This window comes from Perognathus longimembris, chromosome 13, assembly GCF_023159225.1.
Source record: "Perognathus longimembris pacificus isolate PPM17 chromosome 13, ASM2315922v1, whole genome shotgun sequence".
NCBI classification, from domain to species: Eukaryota; Metazoa; Chordata; class Mammalia; order Rodentia; family Heteromyidae; genus Perognathus; species Perognathus longimembris.
Genome location: NC_063173.1, coordinates 13,728,767 through 13,743,204, shown reverse-complemented (window position 1 = coordinate 13,743,204; position 14,438 = coordinate 13,728,767). Strand labels below are relative to the sequence as shown.

General features: G+C 39.3%; 1 protein-coding gene across 1 annotated transcript; it reads left to right on the top strand.

Annotated features, from left to right (window-relative positions):
* Nucleotides 1-1,410: 1,410 nt before the first annotated feature.
* On the top strand, nt 1,411-2,805 carry LOC125361142 (hemoglobin subunit beta-like). The gene is made up of 3 exons (XM_048359334.1): nt 1,411-1,566; nt 1,692-1,914; nt 2,544-2,805. Exons 1-3 carry the CDS (start codon nt 1,475-1,477, stop codon nt 2,670-2,672), a joined length of 444 nt encoding a protein of 147 aa, XP_048215291.1. The 5' UTR covers nt 1,411-1,474; the 3' UTR covers nt 2,673-2,805.
* Nucleotides 2,806-14,438: the final 11,633 nt, after the last annotated feature.

Below are 14,438 nucleotides of genomic sequence, written 5' to 3'. Positions count from 1 at the left end.
GTGAATGATGACAAAAAAGAGAAAGAACATAGCAGACACGAGTCCTCTGAATCAGGAGGCATATGTAAAGTAATAAGGACACAGTAAGTAAGTAAGTGTGCCTCATTCCATACTTTAAAAAATGTAAGTGTAAGCTTGAACGTAGGTTAGTAGGGGTAGAGACAGTGGGAAGTGACAGACACCTAGATCCTGTACTGTGTTCAGACACATCTATTGCCTTCACCTTTTCATTACATAATTTAGCAGCATAGAACATACAATGTCAGAAGTTTGTCATAGCCTGAGAAACTTAGTTTATTAAATGCAAGGAGAAGAATGCATAGGAATACTGAAAAATGTTTAGCGATAGAGAAGTAGATAAATCAACATATATAGAGAAGAAAGTGGGGTAGAAGAATTTTGGTGAGAGAAATGGTTCTCAAACACAGAAGGCTCAGTGGCCTAGAAGGAAACAAAATCTGTGCTGAGGGCAAGTTGCTGTTCTGCCTTCTTGTCACTAGGGAGCTTCCAGGGAAGCTCCTCTATTTCCCCAGGTCCAACCAGAGAAGGAGAAGCAGAAATGCTTGCCTGTCTTCACTTAGTCCTCCAATTAAAACCATTACTTCTCCTAATGTTATTCCGCAGTGTAGGCTTTAAAGAGCTTTGTAATGATTTTTATTTTTAATGCATTGAGAGTTCTGTTTCCATTTCTGAGTCCTAAGACCACACAGACTAATTATTGCAAAAGGGCCTGCTTGATTCAGTTCTTTCTCAGCATAATTTGTTTGGCTATGGGTCCAAATAAAGAGTCAAAAGAACAACCCTAACCCTGGACCCTGAAACAAACTAAAATAACAGCAGATGGATGAATGCATACTTATTTTTTAACCAGGAAGTTAATCAGCCAAGCGAAGATACACTTAGAACGAAGACATTAGGTTACCTTCATCCATTCTTTCCTCACAACCATTCTGCATACACAGGAGATATGGGGAGAGCCAGCCACAAGGAAAAACATTCCTTTCAGTCTCCATGCCTCACTTCCCCATTTGAGCGATCAGAAAATTGGAGTAGTAAGCTCTAACACATTACCACATGGTTATTCCAAAAATTGTCTGAAGTTGTCATAAAGTATCTCTGATAAAGTATTAGCATGTTCTGTACTTGTCATAAAGTACAAAAATTATCATAATCATGAAGTGCTTTATTTAGGAGCCTTGTGCTCTGCTGCTCTGGGACCAGGAGACACAGACATAGGAGGAGGCCTGAGTCTCAGGGCAGACTCCGAAGCCAACGTGAGCCTGCCAAGTGCAGGTACATCTGCCACCACTCAGGCCTCACCCTGTCAAACCACGCCCTGCCCTTCACCAATCTGCTTCCAAGATTAGGGAGGGCAGAAACCAGGGTTGGGCATAAAAGCAGGAGCAGAGCCAGCTGCTGTTTACATTTGCTTCTGACACATCCGTGTTCTCTAGCAACCCCTGATACAGACACCATGGTGCACCTGAGTGCTGATGAGAAGGCTGCCGTGGCCAACGTGTGGAGCAAGGTGAACTTGGAAGCTCACGGTGGCGAGGCCCTGGGCAGGTTAGTATCTGGCTGTAAGGCTGGTAAGGAGGCAAAAAGGAAGGTAGGTAGGGGAGGTAGAGAAGTCCTCTGGGTTTTGATAGAAACTGACTTCCACTGTCTGTTGTGCCCTTTCCACTGCTCAGGCTGCTGGTGGTCTACCCATGGACCCAGAGGTTCTTTGACGCCTTTGGGGACCTGTCCACTGCCGATGCTGTTATGAACAACCCGAAGGTGAAGGCTCATGGCAAGAAAGTGCTGACTTCCCTCACTGATGGTGTGCACCACCTGGACAACCTGAAAGGTACTTATGCCAGTCTGAGTGAGCTGCACTGTGACAAGCTGCACGTGGATCCGGAGAACTTCAGGGTGAGTCTGCGGGCCCTGCTAAGGGGTTTCTTCCTTCTTTCATTCCGTGCTCAGGTGAACAGCATGAAGAAATGGCATGGGTTCAAGGCAGTAGCTTAGATGGGGAAAGAGCTGTCAGCTTTCACCACCATGGACTCCTGAGGGCTATTTGAAGTTCTTCTGCATTTGTTCAAAACAATTCTTTTCAGTTCTTTTTCCTTAAAGTTATATGTTCAGTTTCAAGAGCTTTCTCATCAGAATCTGCACTTAGTCTTCTATGAACTATTTTTTATCTTTTTTTTTAAGACACAGAGATAATAATGGGTCATTCTTTCTCACACGGTTTGAAAGAACAATCATTGATTTTGTGTACTAAGATGATAGGTGGACATGTAGCTGAATGGTAAGGTGGCAAGACTGGCTTGTTTAAGAACCACCAGCACTGATAGAGAATCAAATCAAACAGAAAGATGAGCTGAAAAGTATTTCTCCATGAAATGATTGATGATGGGGAAGAATCCTTCTGGGTAGTAGGTGCTAAGTTCCAGCAGTCATTTAAGGTGACACCCACAGACACAGCTTTGGATGGGACCGGAAACATCTGTGTCCAAGCTCTACTAACCATGTGACTATTTCTTCTTTTTTCACAGCTCCTGGGCAACGTGCTTGTGGTCGTGCTGTCCCGTAATCTTGGCAAGGATTTCACCCCAACAGTACAGGCTGCCTTTCAGAAAGTGATGGCTGGTGTAGCTACCGCCCTGGCCCACAAGTACCACTGAGCTCCCTCCTCTGCCTGCTTTCCACTTCCCATGAAAGGTTCCTTTTTCTCCCTAGAACATCAACTAAATATGGGGAAAATGATGAAGGACCTTAAGCCTCTGGCTTCTGCCTAATAAAGAACATTCACTTTCATTGCAATGAGTGTGTTCAATTATTTCCACATTTCTCACTAAGAAAGATATGTGGGAGGGTTGAAGGCATTTAAGACATGAGAATTCCATTCCGATATTGAGAAAATAAACTTGTATCTTGGACTCCTAGAAAAATGGTGAGCTCATAGGGAAGGTCTATGTTTGGTCTTTTAAGGAACCTCCTCACTGCTTTTCAGAGTAGTTGAACAAGTTTACATTCCCACCAACAGTAGAATACTGTTCCCTTTTGGCTTCATCCCCACCAGAGTTTGTTATTGTTAGTTTTCTTGATAATGGCCCTTCTAACTAGAGTGAGGCAAATCTCAATGTTATTTTGGTTTGCATTTCTTTTATGGCCAGAGATGTTGAACAGTTCTTCATGTCTCTACTGGCCACTCTTACTTCTTCCTCTGAGAAGTCTCCAAGTCTTTAGCTCCTTTTTTAATTGGGTTGTTGAGTTTTTGAGAGATTATTTCTTTGGAGGGTTCCTTTTCTCAGCTTTAAGTATGTTAGATATGAGGCCCTTGTCTGATACATAGATAGTAAAGACATTCTCCCATTCCGTGGGCTTCCTATTGGTGTTGCTCACTATCCTGGGCATTTATTCAATAATAGAACACAAACAATGCCACAGTAAAGCTACCAGCACAATCATGTTCACTGAAGCATTGTTTAACTACAGCCAAAATATAGAATTAACCCAAAATGCCCTTCAGTGGACAAATAGATCAAGAAAATGTGGTTTGTATATACACAATGGAATTTCACACATTCGTTGGAGTAATGTGCCATTCTTAAGGAAATGGAAAGACTTGGGAAAAAATTATATGAAGCAAAGTAAGTCAAAACCAAAGACACATAGACTGCATGAGTTCCCTCATCTGTGGTAATGAGAATATGCCTATAAATCTACAGGTAAACATACTGAATGATTTAAAAATATGTATATATACACGTATATATGTATACACACAATGGGACTTGATAAATTATATAGAGCTGTAGACATTCACTCAGTGAGGCCAAAGGAGGAGCAGGAGTGTTGGACAAAGGCTTAATAGCTATGTCCATATGATAATATAAATAATATTCTATGAAGTGAACTCAAAGGAACCAAAAGATATATTTTAGTTGCCATTGTTACTGTTTTTGTATTCTTTTCCTATTTTCTTGTTTGTTTGTTTGTTTGTTTGTATTAGGGAGAGTAAGGGGACACAGGAAAGGTGGAACAAGGGTGAACAGATACCACAGTGGTACTCACGAGACACTATGTGGAAAATGACCTGTATATCCTGTAGGTATTGATGGCAGAGAGAAAACGGAGAGAGAGCAAGGGAAAGGGTGACATGGTTCAAAAAAGAGTTGTGCTCATTATCCGACTCATGTAAAGTAACCCCTCTGTGTACAAAATCTACAATAACAATTTTAAAAATGATGAGGTAATGACAGCTAATGTGTTGGAAATCCCATGCCTGCTGATAAGTTCTAGTTATTATTCAGAGCTCAGAGAAGTATTCAATTCAAGTGAATATTTGAATTAAGGGTTAGATTTTTACTATGACTTATCCCAAAATACTTCTACTATTTTTCTATTTATTTCTTTAGCCTTCTTCTAAAACAACCTTTGTTTTTTCACTCCAGAGGCTTTCCTGGTCATTCACAACCCCTATACTAAGATTTTTTTTTTTCTGCTTAAAGGTAGCACTACTTCCTAAGATTTTGTTGTCAAATTTGACTGCCTCCTTGTTCCTCCTCCCTTGTCTTCTCTTGGCATTAGCTGCCCCTCCCCTGCTGCCTTGGAGTTCTACTTGGAGGCAACCAGATAGGAGAAGGTGAGCCAGACCGTAATTCTGGTCTCTACGGGGAAGGTTTTCAGAGTCTTCATACAAAGATCAATTACTAATGGTGCATATATGGAGGATAAAGTGATTCACAAAGGAAGGAGAGTTGTGGCTTCATGATCAATATTGTCTTTTATTCTTTCCATTGGTTCTCAGCCAATGAAAGTCACTTTCTCAGCATGTCTATAATTAGAATCTAGGAAGGAACTAGAGTTAGGGTTTCTCCCTCAATCTGCCTCTTATGGATTTTTCTCTGTCTGTAAATATTAGCATTACTATTAGCCATACTTACTACCTTCATTTCCTGATGCTAGGCTTCAGAAACAAAATACAAATTGCTAGTGCTCCCTCTACACTCTTTTACTCAATTCTTTAAGTTGTAAGAATCTGAAAGTACTGTGTACAGGTAAGTAATAAGTAATTATAGAAGGAGTTACATTAAGTAATATGAGATTACAGAATGAACCTTCCCATATGAAATGAAATTGTATCCTTGTGTATACTCTGTATAAAATTATCTAAATATTAATTAAATGCATACATTAATACTGGAAACTATGAAGCATCCAGGAAAAATACAGAGAAGGATCATTTACATGGGTTCTCATTGACAATGCCACAACTTGAGAAAGATGGTTAAGGTAAAAAAAAATGGCAAATTTGAGAACACACACACACAAACTCACACACACATATACATACATACCAAGAGTCAGAGTATAAGATGTTCCTGAATTAAATGGATTTTTTCTGAAGTGCATAGTAAATTTACACAAAATAGCTAGCCTTCCCTATCATCATCATCAGATCTCAATGTGGTAATGTGGTGATATAAAAATATTATCCACTACTGTTGATTCTGTTAGAAGAACTTATTGATTCTCAAATCTAGATCATATCTGTGTTATATAATCTATCGTATATTGTACATAAAATTAGCATGCAATTTTCATCTTAATACACAGTGTAGATGAATATCAGATGTCCTTATGAATACTTAAATGGGAGTCTTTCAAACTTCAGAAAGGAACTATGAGTGTAAGTAGTGACAATCTTACTTATCCTCTGGAAAAACTCTGTCCTCTAGCATTGATGAGAGTATAAGCAGAATTGAACACAGGGAAAACACACACAGTATAAGAAAGTCCAGATGCATGGAAATTGGAATTAGCTAAAAGATGGATCTCCAAAGATATGACTACAATGCAGAGGAATGTGGTGGAGAGAGGTTAAGAGACAAAGACTGCTACACCATACACAAATACCACAACTTTCGTCTTTGGGGAAGCAGAAACTGACAGGTTCAGGGTCAAAGATGTGATTAAGGGTGGAGGTGAAAGAGCAGCAGTAGTAAGAGGTGCGTTTTGTAATGTAGGGATTTCAGTAGAGATCCTTTTTTTTTTCTTACAATACAGCTGGGGAAAAATTAAGCTACAGGGTGTATTTTTTTTTTTTTTTTGCCAGTCCTGGGGCTTGGACTCAGGGTCTGAGCACTGTCCCTGGCTTCTTTTTGCTCAAAGCTAGTACTCTGCCACTTAAGCCACAGCGCCACTTCTGGCCATTTTCTGTATATGTGGTGCTGGGGAATTGAACCCAGGGCCTCATGTATACGAGGCAGGCACTCTTGCCACTAGGCCATATCCCCAGCCCTACAGGGTGTATTTGTTTATTTGTTTGTTTGGTGTAAGATTTGGACTCAGTCTTGAGTTTGCTCAGCTGATTATCTCAACTGGCTGCTTTGACAGACACTCTACCACTTGAGCCACAGCTCAAAGTCCAACTTTTGCTGCCTATTTTGGAGATGAAGACCACCAGACCTTTCTGTATTCTGGTGATTTGATCTGTAATCCCACTCTGGAGTAGCTAATACCACATGCATGGCCATACCCACTAGCCACATGGGTTTCTCATAGAAACAAAGTGAATCAGGTACTTATTTTATTTTCCTTATATCATCGGGGATTTTTTTCCCCTCTTTGCTGTTAGGAAACTGAATCATAAAGGTATTGGAATAAAGAAAGAGCAAGAAACAACCTCAACATACCAGATGAACTTGAAAGGAAAGTTGAAGAGGGAAACCCATACCATGAGTTGAGGAGAGTCAGAAGACAAGAGGCATGGCATAATTGGAGGAGGTGTGAGGTAGGGATAATGGTGGGGAAAGTCCCAGAGAGCTGGAGGGCTCAAAGAGCTTCCCAGGTTAATGATACAGAGCCTATTGTTTGAGCAAGTTTCCTTCGCTGTGTCTCAGGTGTCTATCACCTGAGAGGATGGGAAAGTGGGCTTGCATGTTTAGACTAAGATTCTGGGCTAGAGATGGGGCTGGAGAATTTTGGGAAGATACCCCTGGGGAAGGATAGTCAGTGGGCCAAGCCATGGAAGCCATATGGAGTTATGAGGCCAGAGAAGATTTCTATCACTATCCAACTTCTAATTTTTATCCTAGTTTTTGCCTCTTTTAATTATTGCCAGAATCTTGAATTATTATCCAAAAATAAGATTCTGTAAATGTTGGGATCCATCTTTCTCGCCTTGATTGAAGGGGCTTGATGAACCTCCCCCAGCCCTGGGAATGCGGCCCTGCTACCCTCTCTGGATCAGAATCCAGAGAAACCGGTTGGGCAAACAGCCCCCAACCCACGCTAGCCAGCCCGGCGCCTACCAACCCCGCCCTGGCTCAGCGCGCTTGAGTGACGTTAGCCCTTGGGGGTCAGGTGATACCTTTCAGCCTATCGACATCCTGGCTAAACCCCTCCCTCAGAATCATTTCCCCTTGTCCTTGTCTCAATAAAGTTAGTTCACTCTAAGAAGCTAGCCCCGTTGCATGTGTATGCCAGACTTCTAGCGTAAGGAGGCGGGCACACATCTGCGGCAGATCACGTGCGCGACAGGTCGGAGCTATCTCCCCTGTTCCACTCTAGCTTATCTGCAGGTCGGATGACTAGGGGAGAGGGCGTGAAAGGGAGGGTGGAAAGGAAGAAGTAAGAGTCCGAGCTGGGAGGGGCAAAAAAGCCCAACATGTAAATATTTCTGGTTAAAAATTGAATCGAGCAGGCTGGGAATGTGGCTTAGTGGTGGAGTGCTTGCCTAGCTTGCATGAAGCCCTGGGTTCGATTCCTCAGCACCACATAAACAGAAAAAGCCGGAGTGGCACTGTGGCTCAAGGGCTAGCCTTGTGCAAAAAGAAGCTCAGAGACAGTGCTCTGGCCCTGAGTGCAAGCCCCAGGACTAGCAAAAAAAAAAAAAAAGAATCAGAATTAACAAATACATATATGGACAGAGATTAAGGGTTAAATCCCTAGATTTAGCAAAATGAGATAGCCTGTATCAGTGCTTCCCATAATATAATGTTGATATCTGGAGGGAGATAAAAATGGAATCAAATATATCACATATAAATCACATGAGTACATTACTATTCTTCTTTGAAAATCAAGTGGTTTGCATGTCATATGAAAAAGAATCTTAGGTTTTGATAGCTATCAAGCAGTATGGAACACTTTTTTTTTTCAAATTTTTATTATCAAACTGATGTACAGAGAGGTTACATTTTCATACGTTAGGCATTGGATACATTTCTTGTACTGTTTGTTACCTTGTCCCTCATACCCCCCTCCCTCCCCACCCTTTCCCTTCCCTCCCCCCGGAGGTGTTCAGTTCACTTACACCAAACAGTTTTGCAAGTATTGCTTTTGTAGTTGTTTCTCTTTTTTACCCTGTGTCTCTCAAATTTGGTATTCCCTTTGAATTTCCTACTTCCAATACCAGGAAACACGGTTTCCAATATACTCAGATAAGATTACAGAGATAGTGTAGGTACAACCATAGGAAGGTGATACAAGAACATCAATAATAATAGAAGCTACAGATACACATAGGACATTGAAAGTAGTTACAACTGTGATATAACAATTGTTTCCATAACATGGAGTTCATTTCACTTAGCATAATCTTATGTGTTCATAAGGGTATAGCTATTGGGCCTTGCAATGCTCTGCTATGACTTGCCTAAACCTGTACTAATTATTCCCAATAAGGGAGACCATAGAGTCCATATTTCTTTGGGTCTGGCTCACTTCACTTAGTATAACTTTTTCCAAGTCCTTCCATTTCCTTACAAATGGAACAATGTCATTCTTTCTGCTAGAGGCATAAAATTCCATTGTGTATATGTACCACATTTTCCTGATCCATTCGTCTACTGAGGGGCATCTGGGTTGGTTCCAGATTCTCGCTATGACAAATTGTGCTGCGATGAACATTGTTGTGCTGGTGGCATTACTGTGATTTTGTTTGTGGTCTTTTGGATAGATACCCAAAAGTGGGGCTGCTGGGTCATAGGGGAGTTCTATATTTAGCCTTCTGAGGAATCTCCATACTGCTTGCCAGAGAGGCTGAACCAGTTTACATTACTATGGAACACTTAATTATTCACATTACTAAAATGAATCAGAGCCAGAAGTGTGCCAAAATTACTTTGGCTTCTGAAGTTTGTTTTATAAATCTAATGATTTATTCCCCCAGAAGTTATTTATGTTTATTGACTGGTTGTGTGTAAGTGGTAGTCAAATGAACACTTACAATAAGCCCATATAACTATGTTGGAAAGACAATTCCCATGTAGATGAAGTGGGATTAAATTTGAATATGACATGAAATTCTGTCACAGCTAATTTTGTTGAGGGGGATTGGTTGAGCTCACACTGGATTTCTGGCTATTTTGAAGAGAAAAAAATTTCTAAGTCTTGGAGTGATTAGTTGACAGGGTTTTCAGAAAGCAATGGACTCTGTAGTGAGAAATATACTGAACAGAGCACAGAGGCAGCTGATGTTTGTCAGGGCTGGAGAGCTTGAGGTAGTCTGGTCCAGACAGTAAAATCTAATATTATGACATTTAGCGAAATCAAGTGATTCATGGCAAAGCAAATGGTTAATGATGTACTTCAAAGTTAAACAAAACTTAACACACAAAAACTTTAAGTATTTTCTACCCAGATGCTGGTGAGCATTGTGGACTCAGAGGACTGGTATAACCAAAAGTGGTTAGATTCTGTAACTAAAAATGTGAATGACTGTGTAAAAGAAACAAGATGGAGTAAAAACAGCTGATATACCAAGACACACAATGGATCCTTACAGAAATTAGCTGTAGTGGTTCCAGTGCTTTGGATATGGGTAATACAGAATTCAAGGCAGTTGCTGCTAGAATGGCCAGAAAGTAGAATATGGCCTGATGTTCCAAAGGGTAAATGAAAAAAATGGTGGTGATAGATAATTAATTGCCTTAGGAATGCTGCTAGCTTCAGCAAGCATATAGTGATGAGGATTCAATCATGCCAACAAGAATTTGGGAGAATTGACATTGGAAAAGACAGAAAAGAATGAATACAATGTCACAGGCCAATAGACATGGATGAATTCATAAGTAATGACTTATTGTAGTTCATGGAATCATGAATTCTAAGCATTTGGTCAGCACTGAACTACAATCCCAGCTTAACTTTTCTGTTAAACTAGAAGTAAAAATCTATACCAAATGAGAATTCACAAAGCATGAGTTGGTTCTTTTAACCAACTGATCATCCTAATCTCAGGCTGGTATGAGAATATTGAAAAAAGGAATTTTGAGAGCTGGATTTTAAGAAAACTTGCCAGCAGTGTTCACAGGAGTCAAACATAGAAGAAGCTCAGTCAAATTAGCAGAGAAAAGAAACAGGCCAAGACATCATCAATCAGTTTTTTTTTTTTTTCATCAATCAGTTTAAAAATGTAAGTTAGTTGTCTGATGGATAGGCAGGCCATTCCAGGTTCTCTGTCATATTGTGCATTCTGGAGTGCTTTCCAGAACAAACTACAAATAATAGCACTCAAATATTACTGAGATCCTAACAAATTTGAAATCCTGCAGTGCCTACAGGAATATTGTTCAGAGAATTATTGAGTCCTTCAAAACTTCACAAGCTGCTGTGGCATGATCTCAATGAAGGTTGCATCTATATCTTTCAGACTTCAGATCTGGGGTTGATTTCTTCTATTTTGGAGATTTTTTTAAGGGCCACATATAACATGTAACTCAGAGATAATACAAGAGAACAAAGAAGATATATGGGATTTGGAATATACAGAGACTTTGAAGTGGTAGAGAAGAAGGCAATGATTTGTAGAATTCTCCCCGAGGAATTAGTTTTGGTAAAAGATAATTTGCAGAATTATTGGAAAAATCACTTGTCTTTCTGGTTTCTTAAGTGATATTTTGCCAAACTCTCTGTCTTCTTGTTCCCTTATCTTTCTTGTAATGGATAGTACATGCATAAAGATACTAATGTATACCAAATTATGGCTTTTTGTCGTTGTTTCCTCCCCTTTGATTACTTTTAGCTCTCTCTAGGCATACTTCACACATCTTTTCATAGAATTAAAGTCAGCTAATTTTTAGTCCCTATAGTTGTTCTTTGAGATGGGTCTCAATATGTTTCCCAAGCTTGCCTTAGGCATCAGCCTTCTGAGTGCTGGACTCCAGCTCATTTTCCACAGGTATCAAAATATAAATTCTTAGATGAATTATCAGAGCAACTTGTTGATACTTTACCTTCTTTTACATCTTACATTATTCTTTATATTCTATTTTTCAGATACATGTGACATTTATAGATATTTGTGCAAGTTAATCTAACTATCCTTGGTCTTTTCTGCAGTCTAGGATTGTTTAGTCCCCTCTTTAAACAGAATTTAGATTCATGGCAAAGATTAAGACATGCCCCATGAAAGTGCAAGAGGAAAAAAATGGAGGAAAATCTGGCTTTGCTTTATTGAATTTTCAACCTAATACCTGACCATCTAGTTTTCTACAAGGCCCGGATTAGTTATCTTTCTCAATGCTCAGAGAAAGGCGGAGAAGGTGAGACCCTGTGCAGATACTAGCCAGTTCTGCTCTCTTTCCTCTTTCTGTTCCTCTATCTGCCTATTTATTTTGGATAGTGATAATCAGGTTCATATTTTACCACAGTAGCAGCTTGTACAGCTAAGTCAGCAGTGAACATTCTTAACATTAGGTTGGAAAGGAAGAACGTCCTTGTATAGGATGTGACATTTGTGAATTCTTAGATGTTCTAGTCATTCTTTCAATGGGGCCAGCTTGTCTTCCACTGGCAGGGTAAGAGTTTGTTTTCTAGAATTCCAAGTAAAATGTACTTCAAGCATATCTTCACATTGTATTTTCATAGCAAGATAAATCCATAAAGAACCTAAAACTTTTCCCTCCTCTGTGCAATGAGAATAATAATAATTTTCTGCACAGGTCTCCTATAAGAACTAAGTAAAATTAAGTTGAGAAAGGGGCCAGTTCAAACCCTCGAAACCCATTGGCTGCCATCATGGAAATTTTATTTGGTAACCTTCACATTGAAGTTACCAAATAAAATTATTTTAGTGGGAGCACACAGAGTTTGCTAGTGTACAGTAAAGTTGAATGCTCCATATGTCAGAAACATTTACACAACTATATACACATAATATAAATATATTAGAATATTTACTGCAATGTTTTAGACCACATTTAGAAAGAACACTAATATTATGTCAATAGACAAATCAGTAAGTATACTGTAATACAGTAAGCACACCCTATTAGAAGGTATATTTCCTGTAGTTTTCAACGATAATGAATGAAAACAAAACAGATTTTCAAGTCAAATTTTTAAGTTCTTGTACAAACTAAACATCTTAGTGGACTCAGGGACAGTCCCAGTCAATCCCACTTTGCCCTCAAGTGTGTTTAAAGCATTGCATAATCTGTAAAACATCACCATGTCCTTAATTTTGTGAAAAAGTCATTTCCACAAAGAATATGTTTTCTCCAAAGCAATGTAGAAAGAAATGTGCTTAGGTTAGGTGATAAAATGAAGATTTTAGGTTTGTAGAATGTGGGCACTGGAAGTTGGGGAGGATCATAGGAAAAATAAAACCAGGCATCTTTATTAGTGAGCTCTGTATACCCAGAACGTGCAGTGTTTCTGCTCCATGGCTATCTCCTTGGAACTATATATACCTACGGGTACCAGGTTTTACTGTGTGTGTGTATGTGTGTATGTATGTGTGCACGTGTGCACACATCTGTAAAAGCATGTCTGTTCACAAACACACACACATTTACGAAGCATCACCATTAATTAAAAATTCTCAAGCATAGTCATGAAACATGGAACTAGTGTGATGGTTTACGCCTGTAACCCCAGCCCTAGGGAGGGCTTGAGAGTGAGGCCAGCATAGACTACATAGAAAAAGGAAAGTGGTTTGAGACTTGGAGTGTGAGCCATGCCTATAATCCAAAATACTTGGGAGATGGATGTGGAGAGGGTTCTGGTTAGAGGCAGCCTAAGTAACAAGCAAACTAGATGCCATCTCCTCTCTTCCAAAGCTGGAGCTGGAGGTGTGCTCTTATTGCAGGGATGCAACCAGGAAGGTTGTGGTTCAGACTGTCTGAGGCAACCATTGACCATCCTACCTAAGAAATAATTTAAGCAAGCAGGGATGGTGGTGTCTCTTATGTGGGAGATATGCTGCGTACCTCAGTTTAAATCCTAGTAATTGAGCTGCCTGCACATAGCATATGTTCAGTTGTATCTGTAGAGTACAATTAAATAGTCTAATAAAAACGAAACCAATGGAATAACTTAGGCTTTTCTTTAGAACATCACATACTGAACACTGATTCTGACAATAGCCTCCTAACAGGGCCTTCAGTGGTGAGGCTTCCAGTCTCACCATTGTATCACCTTTTATCCTTAAACCTAAGAGGACAATCTTGAAAGTAAATAATTTTTAAAAAGTTTATCTCTTAGAAGTGGTAAATAAATGATTACCAGAAGGCAAAGCCAAGTAGTGCACAAGAGAGATAGGAAAAGTTGTGTGTTGTACAATGGGTATAAGGTTGCTGTTGGAACTGGTGAATAAGTATTAGTTACTGATTACACTGCATGTTGACTAAATTAATATGAATACATTCAGCTTTCCAATTTGCCATAAAAGATGTTTTTGGCATGTCATAAAAAAATGACCTATTGATGAGCTGAGCATGTGACTCAAGTGGCAAATCACTTCTCATCAAGAGCCAGGCCCTGAATTCAAACCCTCCACCATACCTCCCTCCCCAAATGACAAATTGGTGACATGATGAATATACTAATTAGCTTAAATGGATCTTTGTATATTGCGTACCTAGATCAAAGTATCATCTTCTGCTCCCTAAATATGTACAATCATAATTTGCCAGAAGTTTATAAGACATAAATTTAAAATATTTCCTTTTGTTTCTCACTTATCTGCTTGCTTTCATTTTTGACTCAGCACTCACCAGTTTTTAATGGTCAGTTTTATATCATCTCAAATTTTCTGAAAAGAAAAAGTACTAAACCAAAACATAATTTTCTATAAGAGAGACAGCTGTTGTTATAGTGCAATTAAATAGTCTCAGCTTCAATGGAAACTATTGAAAACACACATATGATCACAGTTTACGAGCCCTACTATGTCACACATTTTTATTATCATGCTTCCAAATTACAAATAATACTCTTCCTGTTTCTACACAGTGGGAGTATTATTTATACATGCCTCATATTCTGTACAATAAATAAGGTGATGAGCAGTAAATTAAAAAAAGATTATAAAAACAACAGTTTTAAGTATTCATGTGAAGTGGGATTCTAATTGCACCTTGAGTTTGTGTTGAGCAATTGTCTTGATGTCAGTGTATTCAGAATCTAGAAGCATTTAGTTGTTTGGATTTGCCTTA

What these genes read in the sequence shown, in the direction of transcription:
- LOC125361142 (XM_048359334.1), top strand. Translation starts at nt 1,475, where the DNA reads ATGGTGCACCTGAGTGCTGATGAGAAGGCTGCCGTGGCCAACGTGTGG. An exon ending in GGTGGCGAGGCCCTGGGCAG is followed by an intron (nt 1,567 to 1,691) that starts GTTAGTATCTGG and finishes TCCACTGCTCAG; the next exon opens with GCTGCTGGTGGTCTACCCAT. An exon ending in TGGATCCGGAGAACTTCAGG is followed by an intron (nt 1,915 to 2,543) that starts GTGAGTCTGCGG and finishes CTTTTTTCACAG; the next exon opens with CTCCTGGGCAACGTGCTTGT.